Genomic DNA, 17271 nt, shown 5'->3' with positions numbered 1-17271 from the left:
AATTGTGTGAATTTTAATCATACAGATTTTAATTGTATAAATGTTAACTGTACAAATTTTCATTGTATGAATTTTAATTGTACAAATTTTCATTGTATAAATTTTAATTGTACAAATTTTCATTGCATAAATTTTAATTGTATAAATCTTAACTGTACAAATTTTAATTGTACAAATTTTAATTGTACAAATTTTCATTGTATAAATTTTAATTGTATAAATTTTCATTGTATGAATTTTAATTGTATGAATTTTAATTGTATAAATTTTCATTGTAGGGATCTGGTGATATCAAAGAAATCAATGAAAAATATGATGAAGAAAAAGAGAAAAAATGGAAAAGTAAGTTACATTATTTTGTTGTTATGAAGTCACATTTTATTTAACTACTAGCACTATCAAGGTTTATCGTCTATGTTTCCTTTTACAAGACGTTTGATGCTATCTGGTTGCCTTTATGCCACTATGTGCCCGGTGATCACGATTGTCGGGATTGACTGCATCCATTTACCACTTTTCCTACTTAATTATTTCCTCATGAAGGCTGAGTTTGACACAAAATCGGCTTTTAATGTGAGGAAAATCCAGCTTCCCCCCTTCCCCCCCCAAAAAAAAATGGGGCACTCTAGATTGGAACAAAAATAAAAATTGTCTCAGTCTAGAAGAACGTCTCATTCACTGACTAATGACAGAAAAGACTAAGTGCAACATCAGAACAGAAACTACACTCTGCTCCTTGCTACTCTTTAGTCCTGCCTTATAGTTTCTTTTCATGCCTTCTTAGGATGCCCAGCTTTTTTTTTTTGTTGTCTAGTCTTAGGTCTCTGGAGGTTTTTTTTTTTTTTTTTTTTTTTTTTACAAAGGCATCACCACATTATCAAGGCCCAGAGGCCACTCAAGGATAAGGGTTAAAGAGTGTACAGTAGAAATTGGACAATATAGTAATCATTAGTAATGAAAATTTGGTAAATTTGATAACTTATATGGAACGGCTCATCAAGAACTTATTTACTTTAGACTTGAACACAACCATATTGTAGTCAGCCGGAAAGCAGGAAAACGGAAGACAATTCCACAGGCGTGCAGTTCTAAGAAAGAAGCTTTGTTCATGGAATCTACGTTTAGGTTTAGGCACAGATAAAGAGTGGGAGGAATTATTGATAGTGTTTACAGCTAGACGAGTGTTTCTTGTGAAAGTTTGGCGAGGGGGGACCATAGATTTAAGCTCAGTCGAACACTTTCCATGAAAATAACGATACATCAGAGACAAACTCGCAACATCTTTTCTGTGAGATAGAGGTTGCAAGGAGGAGAAAAGGACATCTCCTACGAGGCTACAAAGTCTATTTTGAACTCTATCAAGGCAGGACAAGTCCTTTCTAGCAGCTCCTGCCCAGATGTGGCAACAGTATTCCATCCTTGGACGTACCTGGCTCTTATATAGATAGAGAATAGCATCAGCAGTGAGATATTTACCGGATCGATAGAAAGATCCCACCATTTTCCCAGCGGCCTTGGCAACAGATTTGATGTACGTGTTCCATTTAAGATCAGGAGTAATGGTCAAGCCCAGAAGCTTGTCAAAACTTGAGGCCTCCAGAAGACGAGAGCCATTCATTTCAATTGATGCCAAATGTGGATTAGAATGTTGATGATGTAAGGAGAGAAGCTTGGTTTTAGATGCATTAAAAGTAACCAGCCACTCCTTTTGCTATTGTACTATGTGCTCAAGATCAGAGGAGAGAGAATTGGAGAGAACTTGGTGCTGATATACCCTTTGTTTCTTTGAACATGGCTGAACCAGTGAAGACCGTTTGCCCTTATTAAGTACCGTACTTTGCGCCAACTAAAAAAAGTAGTCTCTATATTGCATGGTTGCCAAAAGAGCACTTTTAGCTAGTTGGCGCAATTACCCCAAAATATGGTACATCCAGTTTTGCGATGGCCAATTTCTCAAGTAGAGTGTTTAACCTAATGTTCTTAATCTGGTCTGGCTTAATGTTGCATAACCATCAAATCATTGCTCTAGGTCAGTGTTTCTCAACCTTTAATGACCTGTGGCTCCCGTATTGAGTATCTCAACACTTGTGGCCCCTAAAAACATGTAGATTTTGTTGTATGTTGTTTATTTTGTTATTCTAAACTTATAAATCAAAGTAAAAATTTTGCTGAAAATTACATATACTTGCTATTGAGCTTGTGTGACAAGTTCATGCGGTGTTCCGTCCATGCTTTTGGTTTTTTGATGTTTGTAGTTCATGTGGGTTGGTTTCTGCATTCAATGATTTTTCTTAAGATTTTAGCTGTTTTTTTTTTTTTTATATCAATAGCATCTGTTGTATAGTCTCAGTCTCCCCTCTATTCCAATTTCTCCTTTTTTTCCAGCACTGTCCCAACTGCATGTACGATTATTTAGCTTTCTTCACATTCCTATTCTTCTTATTATTATCATCATCATTATTAGCAGTAGCAGTAGTAGTAGTAGGGTGCTTTTTTGCAAAGTCAACGATGTTTCGCATTTCAAATCTCCAAACAGATAAGCAGATGTTAGCAGATGGAGGGCATCCATGCAAGATCTAAAAACACAAAGAGATTTTTTTTTCAGCTGCGAAATTCATTAACTTTATATGGAATTGAGCGTGGAAGAATTCCATAATGGGTTCGAAGCTTGTTCAATTTGAGGATTGTACAAGATTATGATATTCTTTTAAATAGAATTCTGCGATTTATATTTTTGTATATTTATGAAAATTTTACTAGACTGTAATTAATTTTTATTCTGTATGAATTATGACAAAGATATAGACCAGTGTTTTTCAACCGTTGCTGAGCCGCCCCCCCCCCCTTATTGAGTATTTCAACACTTGTGTCCTCCAGCATTTTAACAAAAAAATGCAGGTTTTGTTGTAGGTTGTTTATTAACAATGTTTTGACATTGTCCAAATACCTAAGCTCAATTTGTTTACACAAAGAGCATCGCTTCATATGATAATGGTAATTTGTATATCACTTCCCAAAATGCTCAACCTAAGATAGGGAGCATTATATATACAGTATTTAATTCAATAATGATCAATATTTGGTACAGCTAAATCAAAGTGAAAATTTTGCTAAAATCGCGCACTTGCTATTGAGCTTGTGATGATGTAAAGTACTTGAGGCATGAAAACTTTCACCCAAATGACTGGAGTTGGCATTAAATAGCTTGAAAATGGTTGATATACCATAAAACAAAACAACTAAACGTTCCCTCAACATTTCTTGAAAATATCTTTGCATTGAGTGCACGTAATGATTCAAGTGTCAATCTGACAACATGTTTATGATGGGCAAAAAAACGATATCGGCAAAGCCTACATTCAACTTAATTCCCTACAACAGAGCATATGATTTCTCAGCCTTTTTCAGTATCTGTTTGATAACAATTAGAAGATGGTTAACAAATGTTAACATAGCTATTAGAAGATGGTTAACAAATGTTAACATAGCTATTAGAAGATGGTTAACAAATGTTAACATAGCTATTAGAAGATGGTTAACAAATGTTAACATAGCTATTAGAAGATGGTTAAATAGTTAACAGTTTATAAGTTAACTAGCCTGGATGCCCGGCATTACCCGGATGTTTGGAGGTGCGTGTTGAGCAAGAAAACAAAAAGTGGTAGTAGACGGGCAAGCTCAAACCTGTATCGCAAAGGAGGAAAAAAATGTGAAAAAAAAAAACATGATGTCTTTGCCATTGCATCCATTGCCAAACCGGGAGTGATGTAGGTTTAAATTAAGGCTAGTCAATCGAAAAGAGGGGATAACTTTAAAAAATATTCGTGAAAAAAGCGACCCTCCTTGTAGAAAAATGCCTAGTTGAGGGTGAAGGAATTAATGTTTTTAGCCAATTTTTTGTTATTTGCCGTCCAAAGGGTCGAGCGTCAAAACAATACCAATCTTGTGAAAATCCATCGCCACTGTCGAAAGTTTTAAGCAGACATACAAACATTTTTTTTTTTTTTTTACACAGTGATCACCACTTATCAAGGCCCGGAAGCCACTCAGGGATAAGGGTTATTGCAAGTACATTACATTAGTGTGGAGATTTGATGAAGTGTTTACTTAAGGGGGCGGTTCATTAGGAATTTGTTAACATTAAATACATACATACATACATATATACAAACATTTAAACAGGCAGATGAGATTTATATTATAGACTAGCGGGGGTTACCCGGCGTTGCCCGGGTGTTTGTAGGTGCGTGTTTTTGGGTAAATGAAAAGAAAAATTGTTGGCCGGGTGTCCCGGGTGTTTGTTTTAAAAAAAAAAACGAAGCCTTGACGCGCAGTTGGAAAATAATAAAGTGTGGAAAAAAAAACGTGTGACTTGGCAGATGCCCATTTTTGACGAGTTAATGACGTCAACTTTGAGTGCAGGACAGTATTTTATTTACTGCGAGTCTGTTCACTTCTTTTTTATATGAAAAAGCTTAATGCACATGCGGCGATCGAAAATTGTTGAATATTTATCTTTTCAAAGTCGGGCAAATTAAATAGACAGGCGACCCCGGTTGTTAACTCGTAGATATTATCATTTAGGCGCGATATAAAATGTTTTAAGAAGTTGTGAGGCGACCGATCGGTTCTTGGAAAAAAGCCTTTCTTGGACATGCACGAAAACGCACACACACACAAACATTTTTGCTCTTATATTTATAGATGGCTATTAGATGGTTAACAGTTTGAAGTTGATGGCTGTTAGATAGTTAACTGTTTTAACCCACAATTATTTTTTCAGTAATGAGTAAAAGAGCAACTTGTGTTCAACTAATTTCATACGGATAAAAGAGTTCAAAAACAGTTTACAGCAGTGGCGCTATTCATAAACAGCATTTTCAATATTTAATTTTTTTCTTTTTCTTTTTTTCAGTTCAGCATAAAAAGAATGTTAAAAAATACCACAAAGAGTTGCAGAAAAAGAAACTCGAGAATCCGGACAAAGATGAAAAGGTACAGACGGATCAAAGCATCTGGGAAAGATTGGATGAACTGGAAAAGCTAGAAGCTGAGCAGAATGAATTAGAGTAAGTATGGGAAAGATAGAAGTCACTCCAAAAAACTTAAAACTCAACCTTAATTAAGGAATGCATGTTTTTTTTTACAAGGGAGTCACCGCTTATCAAGACCCAAAGGCCTCTCAAAGATAAAAGTTTTAACAGTAACAATGTTATTAAAACTAACAACAACTAAAACTATACTACATGGTTACCTCCCAAAATACCAATCATGTAATCTATATATATAAAAGGTAAAATGTGTGTGTGTGTGTGCTTTTTTGTATGTCCGGCAAAAGCTTCGGTGGGGGGGGGGGGGCTCGGCAGGGTAACCATTTGGAACTTTTTATATACTCTCTAGACTATAATATCTACGATTTGCAAATGGACGTCGTGTTTATCTTTTATTTGAGCGACTTTTATTTTATAAAATTCTCGCTGTTCTGTTTCCTCGCGTGTTTGTTTGTGTTTTTTTGTATAAAAGTGAAACTAAATCGAAAGTGAAGTCGTGTTCTCGGCCTTTCGTGACGGGGCGTCCAGTAAGCAATGAGCTTTGATCAATGTGGGGAAAACCCGCTATATCAGACAATTGCTAATCATTTGGGCACTCCTCTTTTTGATGGGGAGCTGGTTTTCCCCAACATCTTGGGGAAACAAACAAATACGCAGAAAGCTTCAAGCTTAACTGGCTTGCAGCCAAAGTTAAGTGCGTGATGTACACACCTGTGTCAACTCATTCACTTAACTTTTTTATCGTTTAATTTCAACGATTCTCACTCCCTCTGCCCCCTTAGCGTCGCGGTAAAATATCACCTTTTATTACACTTTTTTTTCTGCCTTCATCTGAAGGCTTTGAGTTCGAGCCTATCGGCCTACTAACACTTTTTTTTTCTACACACACACACACACACACACACACCAACAAACACCCAGGCAACACCAGGCACCCCCGCTAGTCTAATATATAAAAGGCAAAATGGGCACAAGCGTTTGTGTATGTACAGCTTCTAAGGTTTTCCTTGAGCTTAAGGAATAACCAAAAGTCACAGGGAGCAAGGTCTGAACTATAGGGAGGGTGAGGAACTGTCTTGATGCCCATCTTGGTCAAATAGTTTGTGACAAACTTTGTGCAAATCTTCTGCATCTTCAGTTCCTCACGAATAAGTGTGTGCACAATTCCCACACTAACATCAAATTGTGCACGGTTCTTATCCATGAAATTCCTTATTTGGCCAATCAACTTTAGTGTTCTGACATCCCTATTCTTTTTAAACGTCTGATCATCCATCACAGACTACCTACCTTCCTTGAATCTCTTATGCCACTCAAAAACCGATGTTTGATTCATACAAGATGGCCCAAAAGCAGTCTGAAGTACTACATACATTTTTGTAGTATTTTTTCCAAGTTTATTACATAATTTTATTGCATATCGTTCTTGTTAAGTGTCTTCACGTCCAGATTGCATTTTTGAAATTCACCAGCTGTGACAATCAGGCTTTTTTAAGATGTATTCCAATTCCTGCTGTAGCTGTTCATTTGAAGCTGAAATCATAAAAGTGGGTCATTCATCTCATAAGATAGCAATAACATACTGAATTTTCAAGTGTCTATGACAATTGTAAATGCCTGTATAAAAAAAGTCTGGAAACATATTGAAGGCACTTCGTAGTTGGATTGCAGAAAGACTGTAAATTTTGTAAAAATTTCATTTGGGAGTGAAAGTCACCCTGTAAGTTATTAATAAACTGTGAAGTTTACCCTGTAAATCAATCATTACAAAACAAAACATACTCTTCGTTGACATTGCCACTAGCCATAACTCCTAGTGTCCAATCCACAAAATTGGGACAGCAAATTAATAAAGTATATTATTTCACCCAGTCTCTATAATTAATTATTGTTAGTTTTATTATCATTATTATTAGTAGTAGTAACCATCTATATATATAAAAGGTAAAAGTGGCGTGCACATTTTTGTATGTCCGCAAAAGGCTTTTTTCGGGGGAGAGGGGTCTCGGGAGGGTTACTATTTTTTATGACTTTTTATATACTCCCCAGATTATAATATATATATATACTCCCTAGATTATAATGTCTACGATTTGCGAATGGACGTCGTCTCTACATTTATTTTGATCAACTTTTATAAAATTCCCTCTATTCCGTCTTTTTGCGTGTTTGTTGGTCTTTTTGTTTGTTGTTTTTTTTGTATAAATAAAGCAAAACTAATCGAAGCAAATCGATTCTCTTGGCCTTTGTGGCCGAGACGTCTTGACGAAAATCAGCTTTGATCAATGTCAGGGGAACCCTTCATATCAAACAATTGCTATTCATTTGGAGAGCTCCCCCATGAAGGGGGAGCTAGTTTTCCCCAACATTGTGGGGAAGTAAAAACTGGCCTGCAGCCAACCTTCATTTCTGCACCTGTGTGAATTTATTCACTTCAGGGCAACTTTTTAATCGTTAATTTTGAACGCTTTTCACTTCATCTCGCCTCGTAGCATAGCAGTAAGATCTCAGCTTTTCTTTCACTTTCTTTTCCGCATTCATGTCACGGGTTCAAGCCTGCCTGCCTACTAACACATTTTTTTTTTTTTTTTTTGCCAAACACCTGGGCAACGCCGAGCACCCCCACTAGTATTCAATAATTCATAGTTGGGACATGGAATTTCTTTAATAGATCTAATTTCTTGGGCAATACCGGGACACGGGTCGGCTAGTTGATAATATTAGATCCAAGAATCTGATGACCATTTCTTTGTAAGGATATTCAAAAAGAATTTTAATTTTTTTTCTGAAAGCGAGGATTACACTGCAAATAATTCTAAATCATCGCAAGAAGAAAGACGGCCATCACTAAATGCTGCCGAAAATGCCTCGTCCTCCAAGAAAAGTGTTCGATGGGTCGACGAGCAGAGGAAAGAGAGTGGTGACACTGATGATTCAAGTTCGGGATCGGAGGATGGCAAAGGAACAGGGGACAGGGAAAATCTCGGAGTGATACACTTTACTCACACACCTGTCGAGTTTTGTTTAACGGAGGTAAGATTTTTATAATTTGTTATTAATTTTCCTTGTTTCTTCTAGCATGTAAAGTTATCTTGTTGGATTTACAAAGTCACGCCCATATAGCATTTAAGCTGATAATAATCTTATGTGACCTAAGAAATCTAAAGGTAAAAAAAAAACTAATAAGTTTCATCAAATGCATTAAAATTTAATTTTCTACCGACCTGTATACTTTTAAATTGTGGAAAATAATTAAGATTTATTGTCTCTGATTTTTTTTTTTATTGTTGGTCCATCAAAATAAAAAAAAAATATTAAAAATGGCATTGACTTTTTGAAGATAGGCATGAATTCATGTCTTAAAAGATAGTAATAACAAAAAGATGACTTGTCCTACATTTAATCCTAAGTATAAGGATGGTTGCCACTGGAACTTAGGGTTAGTTGTAGAGTAAATAATTCTTATATATTTTTTTAAGGAATGAATCGATAACAAAAAAAAAGCAGCAAGCAACTATTTGGATTCTTGTTAAAAATTTAAATTAAAAAAAAAAATTTTTTAAAACCGTTTTAGAATGTTCAAAGTGTACAAGTCGATAGAAAATTCAATTTTAATGCATTTGATTAAAGTTTTTCTTTTTTTTTTTCCTCTATGTAAACATTGTTTAAATTTGAATAAAATCTCTGATTTTAAAAAGCCAGTACAATACAGGATTTAAAAATAAAAGCCAGTACAGGATTTAAAAATAAAAGCCAGTACAGGATTTAAAAATAAAAGCCAGTACAGGATTTAAAAAGCCAGTACAATACAGGATTAAAAAATAAAATAAACACTTATTTGTTCACTAGTACGGAGACTCGACATTACCCGGGACTGATGTAGCGGAATTGGCAATAACCGAAATGGGGGGAAATAAAGAGCTTACCTTGGATACATCTGTTGTTGTGTTGCGGGCCGAGGGTGGAAGAGAGTTCTTAGATGGCGTCCATGGGTTTTTATTGGCGTTGACCCCATACAATTCTCGCGGAATCACGTGTGCTCTTACGCGATTATGCAAATATATAATTCCCGGCCGCTATAAAAGCAGGACGTTGGGAAGCAGTCAGGCAGTGTCTTGCAGATTGTGTGTAAGTGGTTCTGGCAGTTGGATTGTTCTTTGTGACGAACCACGAATCTGCGAAAAGCAAGTTTTCTTCTGCCTTTTTTCTGTCTCCTTCTTCTTTCTCTTCGGTCATTACAGCCAAGAAATCCCTCTCTTCTAGAGGTGGGCGGTGCAGGCCGAAACTGACTATTTCCTATCTTTGTTCCTGATTTTTCCTACTACATTTTGCTACAACTGATGATCATTGAATGTTTCACACTCCCATATTTTATTGTCATTGAAATCAGTAACCTCCTATTTTTTAAATCCAATCAATAGATTGCTTGCTCTAGTTGAGGGGAGGGGGCCATCGTGGTGCACCGGGAGGAAGCCTCCCATGCCTTTCCGGAATGACTTAGTTCACAATACATTGTAGTCTACATTGCACTGTAAAGAACCTACTGTTGATTTTATAAAATTATTTTTTATATATAATGATTTGAATTAAAGTTTAAAATGAAAAAGTCAAGTATTATGCTTCAATTGTGCTCTAAACAGAAGCATTAATTTCAGACGTGCCCCTGTCATATCAAAGAACCTACTGTTGATTTTATATGTCGGGCCTTTCAGCTTCTGAAATGCACTTGTGATGTTAGGTTGTGTAAGGTGTTAACTTTGGTCAAAATTGCCTGTTCCTTCTTTGATTGGATTATTTCGATTATCGATACTTATCGAAAACATTCCGATACAAAACCTATTTAAGAACACTACCAGGCACATAAAGTACCTTTGTGTGAAATTTCATAAAAAATCAGCCCAGCCATTTTTGAATCCATAGGGAACAAACTGGCACACATACAAAGTTCCTTTTATATATTAGTAAAGATAATCAAATTTTTGGTGATATAACACCTTCTTCAGGAATAGAATCTGTTTGTGTTTTTATTTTTCTTCATCATTTCTTGTGGCATGTAATCACCAGAATAGTAAAGTCCGTATGTTGTTTTAATGGTGAAATTTTCAAACATTCAGTTGTATTATTTTTTTCCTCAGCTGTTAAATATACTGCAAAATTACCAAACTTTGCTTCTTTATGACCAATTTTCATTTGTTATTGTTGTACCATGTTATTGGCATTATAATAATCCATTCAGCTATACTTTATTTAAAACAAATTAATTCAGCCCTGCCTGGACAACTGGTGATTTGGAAATATTTTAAACTTATGGTACTTGTACAGTTTAATCAAGACATTAAAGAATGAAAATATTGAAAAAAGATTATATTGTACGTATCCGTTATAGAATGAAGTTCTCAAAAAAAAAAAATTTCACTTAATTTGATGAAGTAGTTTTTTTTACAGTGAAAAAACAATTTATTATGATACCGAGTAAAAGGCAGTCATGTTTCGATTTTTAGGAAGAAAAGCTAGTATTAAAGATGGGGAGAGACTGTCAGCACTTTAAACTGAGTTATCTCCCCGTGGCGTGTTCAAAAAATTCAAAGATGGCTACCTTCATTGCACTCTCATAAAAACGTGTTTTTCTGCTATAAAAAAAAAAAACTTCTTGGTCAAATTAAGTAGAATTTTTTTCGGAGATCTTCAGTCCAAAACGGATACACACAATATAACCTTTTTTTTTTTTTTTTCAATATTTTCATTTTTTAATGTCTTGATTAAACTGTACGAGTACCAAACTTATGACCGAAAAATTAAAATAAATAAAAAAATCAACAAAGTGAATAATTCATATTTTCAAATTTTAGAATATAAAAAGAGTTGCCTCCCTTACAACTAAAATTTTATTTCTTTTCCAGTATAAGTTTAATAAATCTATACTATTACATAAAAGTCACTGTGTGTGTATGTGTGAGTGAGTTCCCAATAGGTTCCGAAATGGTTGAGCCTATCTTTTGCAAATTTCGCACAAAGGTAATTTATATATCTGGCAGTGTTCTTAGATATGTTTTGTACAGAAATTCATCTGATAAATATCGAAACTCAAAAAAAATTGCTGCATTTGTTGAGTGTCATAGGATATTTACATTGAGGGTGTACGGGTTTGGTAAATCCGTTCAAGAACATTCCATGGACATAATGATCATGTCTAACAGGAAATTGTGGGGAGTTGAGTAGCGAGATGTCTGTTCATATTATAATTAAACTTCCACATGTCAGTACAGTCAGGGAAATATAAAAACAAGAAGGGCATTTCAAAATCTAACAGTTTGAGTGAAGAAACAATTAGAGTGGGAGGCTTTCCGGTGTCTAGAGACCTCAACAGTGAAGGGATTTTGGAATCCTGTCTAAGAGGGGTGTGAGGCTAGTGGTGTATGCACCAGCCCAGATCTGGTGACAATACTACATGTATGGGTGAATGGCGGCTTTGTAGAGATATAGGATACTCTCAGGTGTGAATAATTACCTAACACGAGAGAGAGAGAGAGAGAGAGAGAGAGAGAGAGAGAGAGAGAGAGAGAGACCATCACTTTTGCAGCAGCCTTGGCAATGTCTTCAATGATTTGTTCCAATTCATGTTGCCTAAAAATTTTAAGGAATTTGAAGGATGAGCTCCCAGGTAGAGTGTTGTTAGTCATATTCATTCATCTCTCCAAAAAGTTGAGGCCCTGTCAGTGGGGCATTAGAATACGCCGACTGCCCCCCTGCAGAGGGTAAAAGTCCCTCAATGGGGGTTCTGGATATGACCTTAAACTATATCCAGTGGTGAGGGCCCCAGCTTGTGGGCTTTGGGGAGTGTGAAGCCACCCTTTAATTACCATTGCTCCCAGGTCCACTCTGACCCGGAGTGGTAGTACCTGTTAGGGTCCCAACTATGGGTTAAATAGAAACCGACGTGAAAACAAATATATTCTATTAAAAAAAAATTTTCTTCAAAATCTTTGGATTCGGCATTAAATAACCCGAAAAGGGTTGATATGCCGTAAAACAAAAACAACCAACCAACCAAAAAGTTGAATAAAACTATAGGTTGAGTGATATTTTGAAAAGCCAGTCCGATCGACGAAAAAATGCTTGAGCAGCTCCCTTAATATTCCATGGTGGTGTACCTCGGGTGATTAGCAATAAACTAACCTCTTCTCAAAGATAAGGTAAAGCCTGGGAGGGTGGATCTAGTAGGACTGGACAATAAACTCGAGTAGATTTTCTTGTAAATGTTTGCAATCACTTATCTGTTCGAAATAATACGAATAATATAAATGATATGTTTTAAAATTACTAAATTACACAATTGCTTTTGTTTTGCATTTTTATTCCTAAAATTTTTTTTTTTTTACTTCATTCGTGTGTCTGTCACTTGGATCAGCAATTTCAAATACTAGGTTATTTTTATTTCAGCCAACAGAAAACACATCAACTGAGATGGAGGGCAATTTGAAAATAAATAGCCCAACTGATATTTATAAATATTTTGTGAAACAAAGGCAGGCCACTCCAAAATCAATACTGAAGTCCCCGTCCTTTGAAGAAGAGAAGTTGCCCCAGGAAATTACCCCGGCTGCTTCTGTTACAGTTGAAAAGAAAGAACCAAAAAATACTACTCCGAGAAAGGTTTGTAAATTTTGGAGCAATTTTTATCATGGTTTTTATTGAAATTGCTAGAAAGGCATATATGGTCGATGGGACAGGGGTTGAAGCTTAGTTGATAGTGTGGGACCTATTAGATTGAAATGAAGAGATTAATGTTATATACACCAACCCAAATGTAGCAACAATATTTCATGGGTAAATCATGGCTTTTTAAAGATGTCAGGTGTGAATAGGTGTTTGTTTTATTTTATAAATTTTTGCTTCAGGTTTTTCTTTTATTTTGAACTGTTGTTTTCATTCATTTTTTTGTTCATTTTAATTCGTTCATTTTTCATTCATTAATTTTTTTTTAATTCGTTTTTATTAATTAATTTTTTCCATTCATTAATTTTTTAAAATTCATTTTAATTCATTCATTTTTTTTCATTCATTTTTTTAAATTCATTTTAATTCATTCATTTTTCATTCAATAATTTTTTAATTTGTTTTTATTAATTCATTTTTTCCATTCATTTTTCATTCATTCAGTTTTTAATTCATTCCAACACTCGTCTTTTTACCAACACTTTCTTATTCTATGGACCTAATATCAAACAGGATTTCCATGAACAGAGTTTCTTTCTAAGAACTTTCTACCTGTAGAAAACCGAATGTTTCTCTATTGACTACAATATGGTCGTCTTCAAGTTTAATCTCAACAAATATCTCTCGAGTCATCATGTGAATTAATCTTTAGAATAAGGTGTCAATGAGCGTTGCATATTCGCCATCGTGTCAGCAGTCGCCAAAATGTAGAATACGAAGACATGAAATCTCATTGTAACATTTTAAAACAGCTTTATTGGTTATCTTCGTTAGTACGAATAAGAAAACTGGTTAGTCGTGAAAAGTATTCATGAATGAAGACATTGATTATCGTGGGAGAAGGAAAGTTGTATGTATCGCATTGAAGTTTGTATGTGGAGGTTGCCGTGTTGGCTTGTTTGTAATCACGACTTAATCGAACCCTGAGCCCAAAGGCCGGGTGAGTTCTGTTGAGGCCCAAGAGAGAAGTTAGGAGGGACAGGTTCGCTCCACATGGAGTTGTTGTCTGTCCAAGATCTAGGAAGAAAGAAAGAGTGTGTGTTGTCGGTTTAATCTTTTATAAACTCGGTCACGTGACTGAGAGCTGTGTAGGAGAGGTAATTGTTTTACCTTCCTAAATCTATATATATAAAAGCGAAAATGTATGTTCGCTTTTTGTGTATGTCCAAAAAGGCTTTTTTCAGAGAAGCGGTCGGTCACCTAACAACTTTTTAAAACTTTTTATATCACATGTAAATCGTAATATCTCAGATTTAACAACGGAGCTCGCCTGTCTATTTAATTTGCTCGACTTCGGGAAGATAAATATTCAACAGTTTTTGCTCGCCGCATGTAGGTTAGGCCTTTTCCTATAATGTTTCCCCCTACCCCCGTCTTGGGGAAAAAAAAAAAAGCATTCCCGCACTAAATGAAATGCTACCCCGCAGTCAAAAGTTGACCTCATTAAGTCATTAAAACGTGCACCTGCCAAATCCAAGTAATTAAATAAATTCAAACGTCTTTCCGTTAGCATCTCGCGGTGGCCCAATGGTTAAAACCGTCGCACTCTTTTTTTTTCACACTTTAATTTACAACTTTGGCTCAAGGGTTCGGGTTCAAGCCTCATACTTACCTACCAAAACTTTTTTTTTTATTTTACCCCCCCCCCCCCGAAGTTTTGATTTACCCAAAACCACACATACACCTCCAAACACCCGGGCAACGCCGGGTACCCCTCACTAGTAAATATAATAAAAGAACCAGGCACAAAAGAAATAACAAATTTCTTTTTAACAATAACAACAAAGAATATTTTATTTGTAGCAGGAACTGGTAGGTTGGACTGTGAAAAAGGGAGAAGGAAAAAATAGTTCTTTTGAGGTCGTCATCAGTCAGTCAGTACTGTGTCGTCCCCAGCTAATAGCAGTCTCCGGGTGGAGGCCGTCAATGCTAAAGCAAGATGTCCGTAGAACAGGGGATGAGAGAGGATAGGTGTTGCTAGGCTGATGGTCCGGTTCTGACTGATTGATGTTCCCTCAAGACTTTTAAGCTGTTAGCTGATAGGTCAGCCTGTGGCCGAAGAACTCGGAGAGGGGGGGTATTGATTAAGAAAGTAGTTCTCTGTGACTGCTACATCTGGTTTCTGATTGGACGAGCCAGGAAGGAAGTGTGTTCCAAATCTTCAGCTGCGAGAATTCACTCCTACCTGTTGACTGCAATTTTGTCTTCTACAAATCATAGTACCCAATCCTTTCAACAACAAATAGATATTAAACATATTTAAGTCTCGGTCAAATATAAAATATATACTCAAATTGAATATACTTATATGAACATTTTTTTTTTTTAAATGTAAATCGCTCCAAACAAGGCATGAAGCCACTTGACGTTGTCACCACAATACCACATTTATTCTAAAAGTTTTCTCGGAAATTACTGGTGAACCTTTGCTCTGATAAGATGCAACAAACTGAGTATTATGTTATTTGTTTGCATAGTAAGGAATTCATAAGAATTTTGTTTAATGGAAATTGCCCTAGACAAGGCATCAAGCCACTTGATGTAAGGGGCTAAAAAAAGGTACTCCATGGTTGCCAACAATAAGGGTTAGATGGAATAGATTCTGACCTAGAAAACAGCAATTCTTCTCACTTTGCCAGAAACTGTGTTCCTGGAATGTGAGGACTAAAGGAAAAAATAAGGGAAGTGAGTTGCGAAACTGCTGAAAGTAAGCCCAAGATCCATTTTTTTACTTGTTTTTTAGTTATGGAATGTGTTTTTACACAAGAATTTTAGTTTTGAGAAATTGTGACCAATTAAGTATCAATGCTGAAGAAAAAAATTATGTCATAAGTTTTTTTTCGTTCTTGTCCAAAATAATGTACATATACATCACAAAACAAAAATATCATATTCCAAAAATCATGTAAATTGATCAAGTAGTTTTATTTTTACATAAGAAAATCAAGTTTTATGAATATCAGAACCGTGCAGTTGTCTTGCCCGCCATTTTGAAAATAATAATAAAAAAAGACAACAAAGCGAGATAACTAAATTCAAACTTGCGAGATTTATGTTGTAATGCCTAATAATTCCCATTAATTAAAAATCTTTGTCAAACTCGGAAATCTTCTATAGGTTAAAGGTTCAATCCTCAGTACAGGGAATTCTTGGGATACCATTGTGGGTTCTTGTCCAGAATTCCCCCTATGTTAAAAAAACAAAAATAAAAGAAATGTCAGTATGATGTACATACCCGTGATGAAACGAAAATGTCATATTCCAAAAATCACATAAATTGATCAAGTTTTTAAAAAATAAGAAAATCACATTTTATTATTAAATAATCTTGAAGAAACAAAGGCAGATAACTCCACAATAATTCAACCTTGCAAGGATAGCCTTGTAATGCCTACGATTTCTCATTAATCACTTAAAACCATTTAAAAATGATTTTCTTATTTAAAAATAAAACTACCTATTTGATCAATTTACATGATGTTTGGAATATGATATTTTCATTCCACTACAGGTACATACAAATTTTTCTTTCCTTTTATTTTATTATAGGGAGAATCGACATAGAGGGAATTCCCTTTATTTTGATTTCCATTTGATTTTTTTTTTCAATATTTGTAGACTTTTTTTTTTTTTTTTTACAAGGGTGTCACCACTTATCAAGGCCCAGAGGCCACTCGAGGATAAGGGTTAATAGGTATACATTAGTCATTGTGATTTTAGCATAGTAAACAGTGGGAATTTTGTAACTTGGATTACTTAGGGGGACGATTCAATTAGAACTTGTTCACATTGGACTTTTTCTTTTTTTTTTTTTTCATAGGTATCAACTCATTATCAAGGCCAAGAGGCCACTCAAGGATAAGAGTTAAAGAGTGTACAGTAGAAATTGGACATTATAATAATCATTAGTAATTAAAATTTGTTAAATTTGATAACTTATTTTATTGCTTAAATTATCTGTAGTGTTATAAAGGATGCTGGAAGTGCTCTCCGTTGACATTTATTCATTTCTGGGCGCATTTAACATTTGCAGATACTGCCTGTAGATCTTCTCTGGTGATTCTCCTGATAGCATTGGTAATGTTCTCCTTTTAGTTGGTCTAGATTGTGAGGATTATTTGCATAAACATTTTGTTTTAAAGTTCCCCAAAGATAAAATCACATGACAAGTCTGGGGAACATGGTGGCTATAATCCTTTGCTTATTTTTCTGGTAGACTTTCACAATCACTATTTCTTTGCTACAGCAAAAACACCATACTTAAAACATTTTGGATGTTGATTTTAAGAAATTAGGAAGCTTAATCTAAAAAAAAAAATTGATTACAGAAAGATTAGAGATCAGCCTATTCTGAAGTAGGCTACCCTGTGTATATACGAAAATGAAAAAAAAATTACAAAAAATATATATAACAATAATAAAACATTCATAAATGCTAATTTTTGCAAATTTTTTCAAATTAATGCCAAGCAGTCTGGAATCGATATGTGTGTTTGTGTGGTTG

At 35.1% G+C, this 17271-nt stretch overlaps 1 protein-coding gene across 1 annotated transcript in view; it reads left to right on the top strand.

Annotated features, from left to right (window-relative positions):
* LOC145259691 (uncharacterized) overlaps positions 1–17271 on the top strand; it is a 40794-nt gene that overhangs the window by 22195 nt on the left and 1328 nt on the right. Inside the window, exons 6-9 of the mRNA XM_080117361.1 lie at positions 279–342; positions 4916–5069; positions 7844–8084; positions 12492–12704. Coding sequence (XP_079973487.1) covers positions 279–342; positions 4916–5069; positions 7844–8084; positions 12492–12704 — 672 coding nt within the window. The remainder of the gene's footprint in view (positions 1–278; positions 343–4915; positions 5070–7843; positions 8085–12491; positions 12705–17271) is intronic.

Source organism: Euprymna scolopes, chromosome 35 (assembly GCF_053919585.1).
Source record: "Euprymna scolopes isolate OS-2025 chromosome 35, ASM5391958v1, whole genome shotgun sequence".
Lineage (NCBI taxonomy): Eukaryota > Metazoa > Mollusca > Cephalopoda > Sepiida > Sepiolidae > Euprymna > Euprymna scolopes.
Note: the sequence above shows the minus strand (reverse complement) of the source record. Positions and strands in the feature narration are given on the sequence as shown.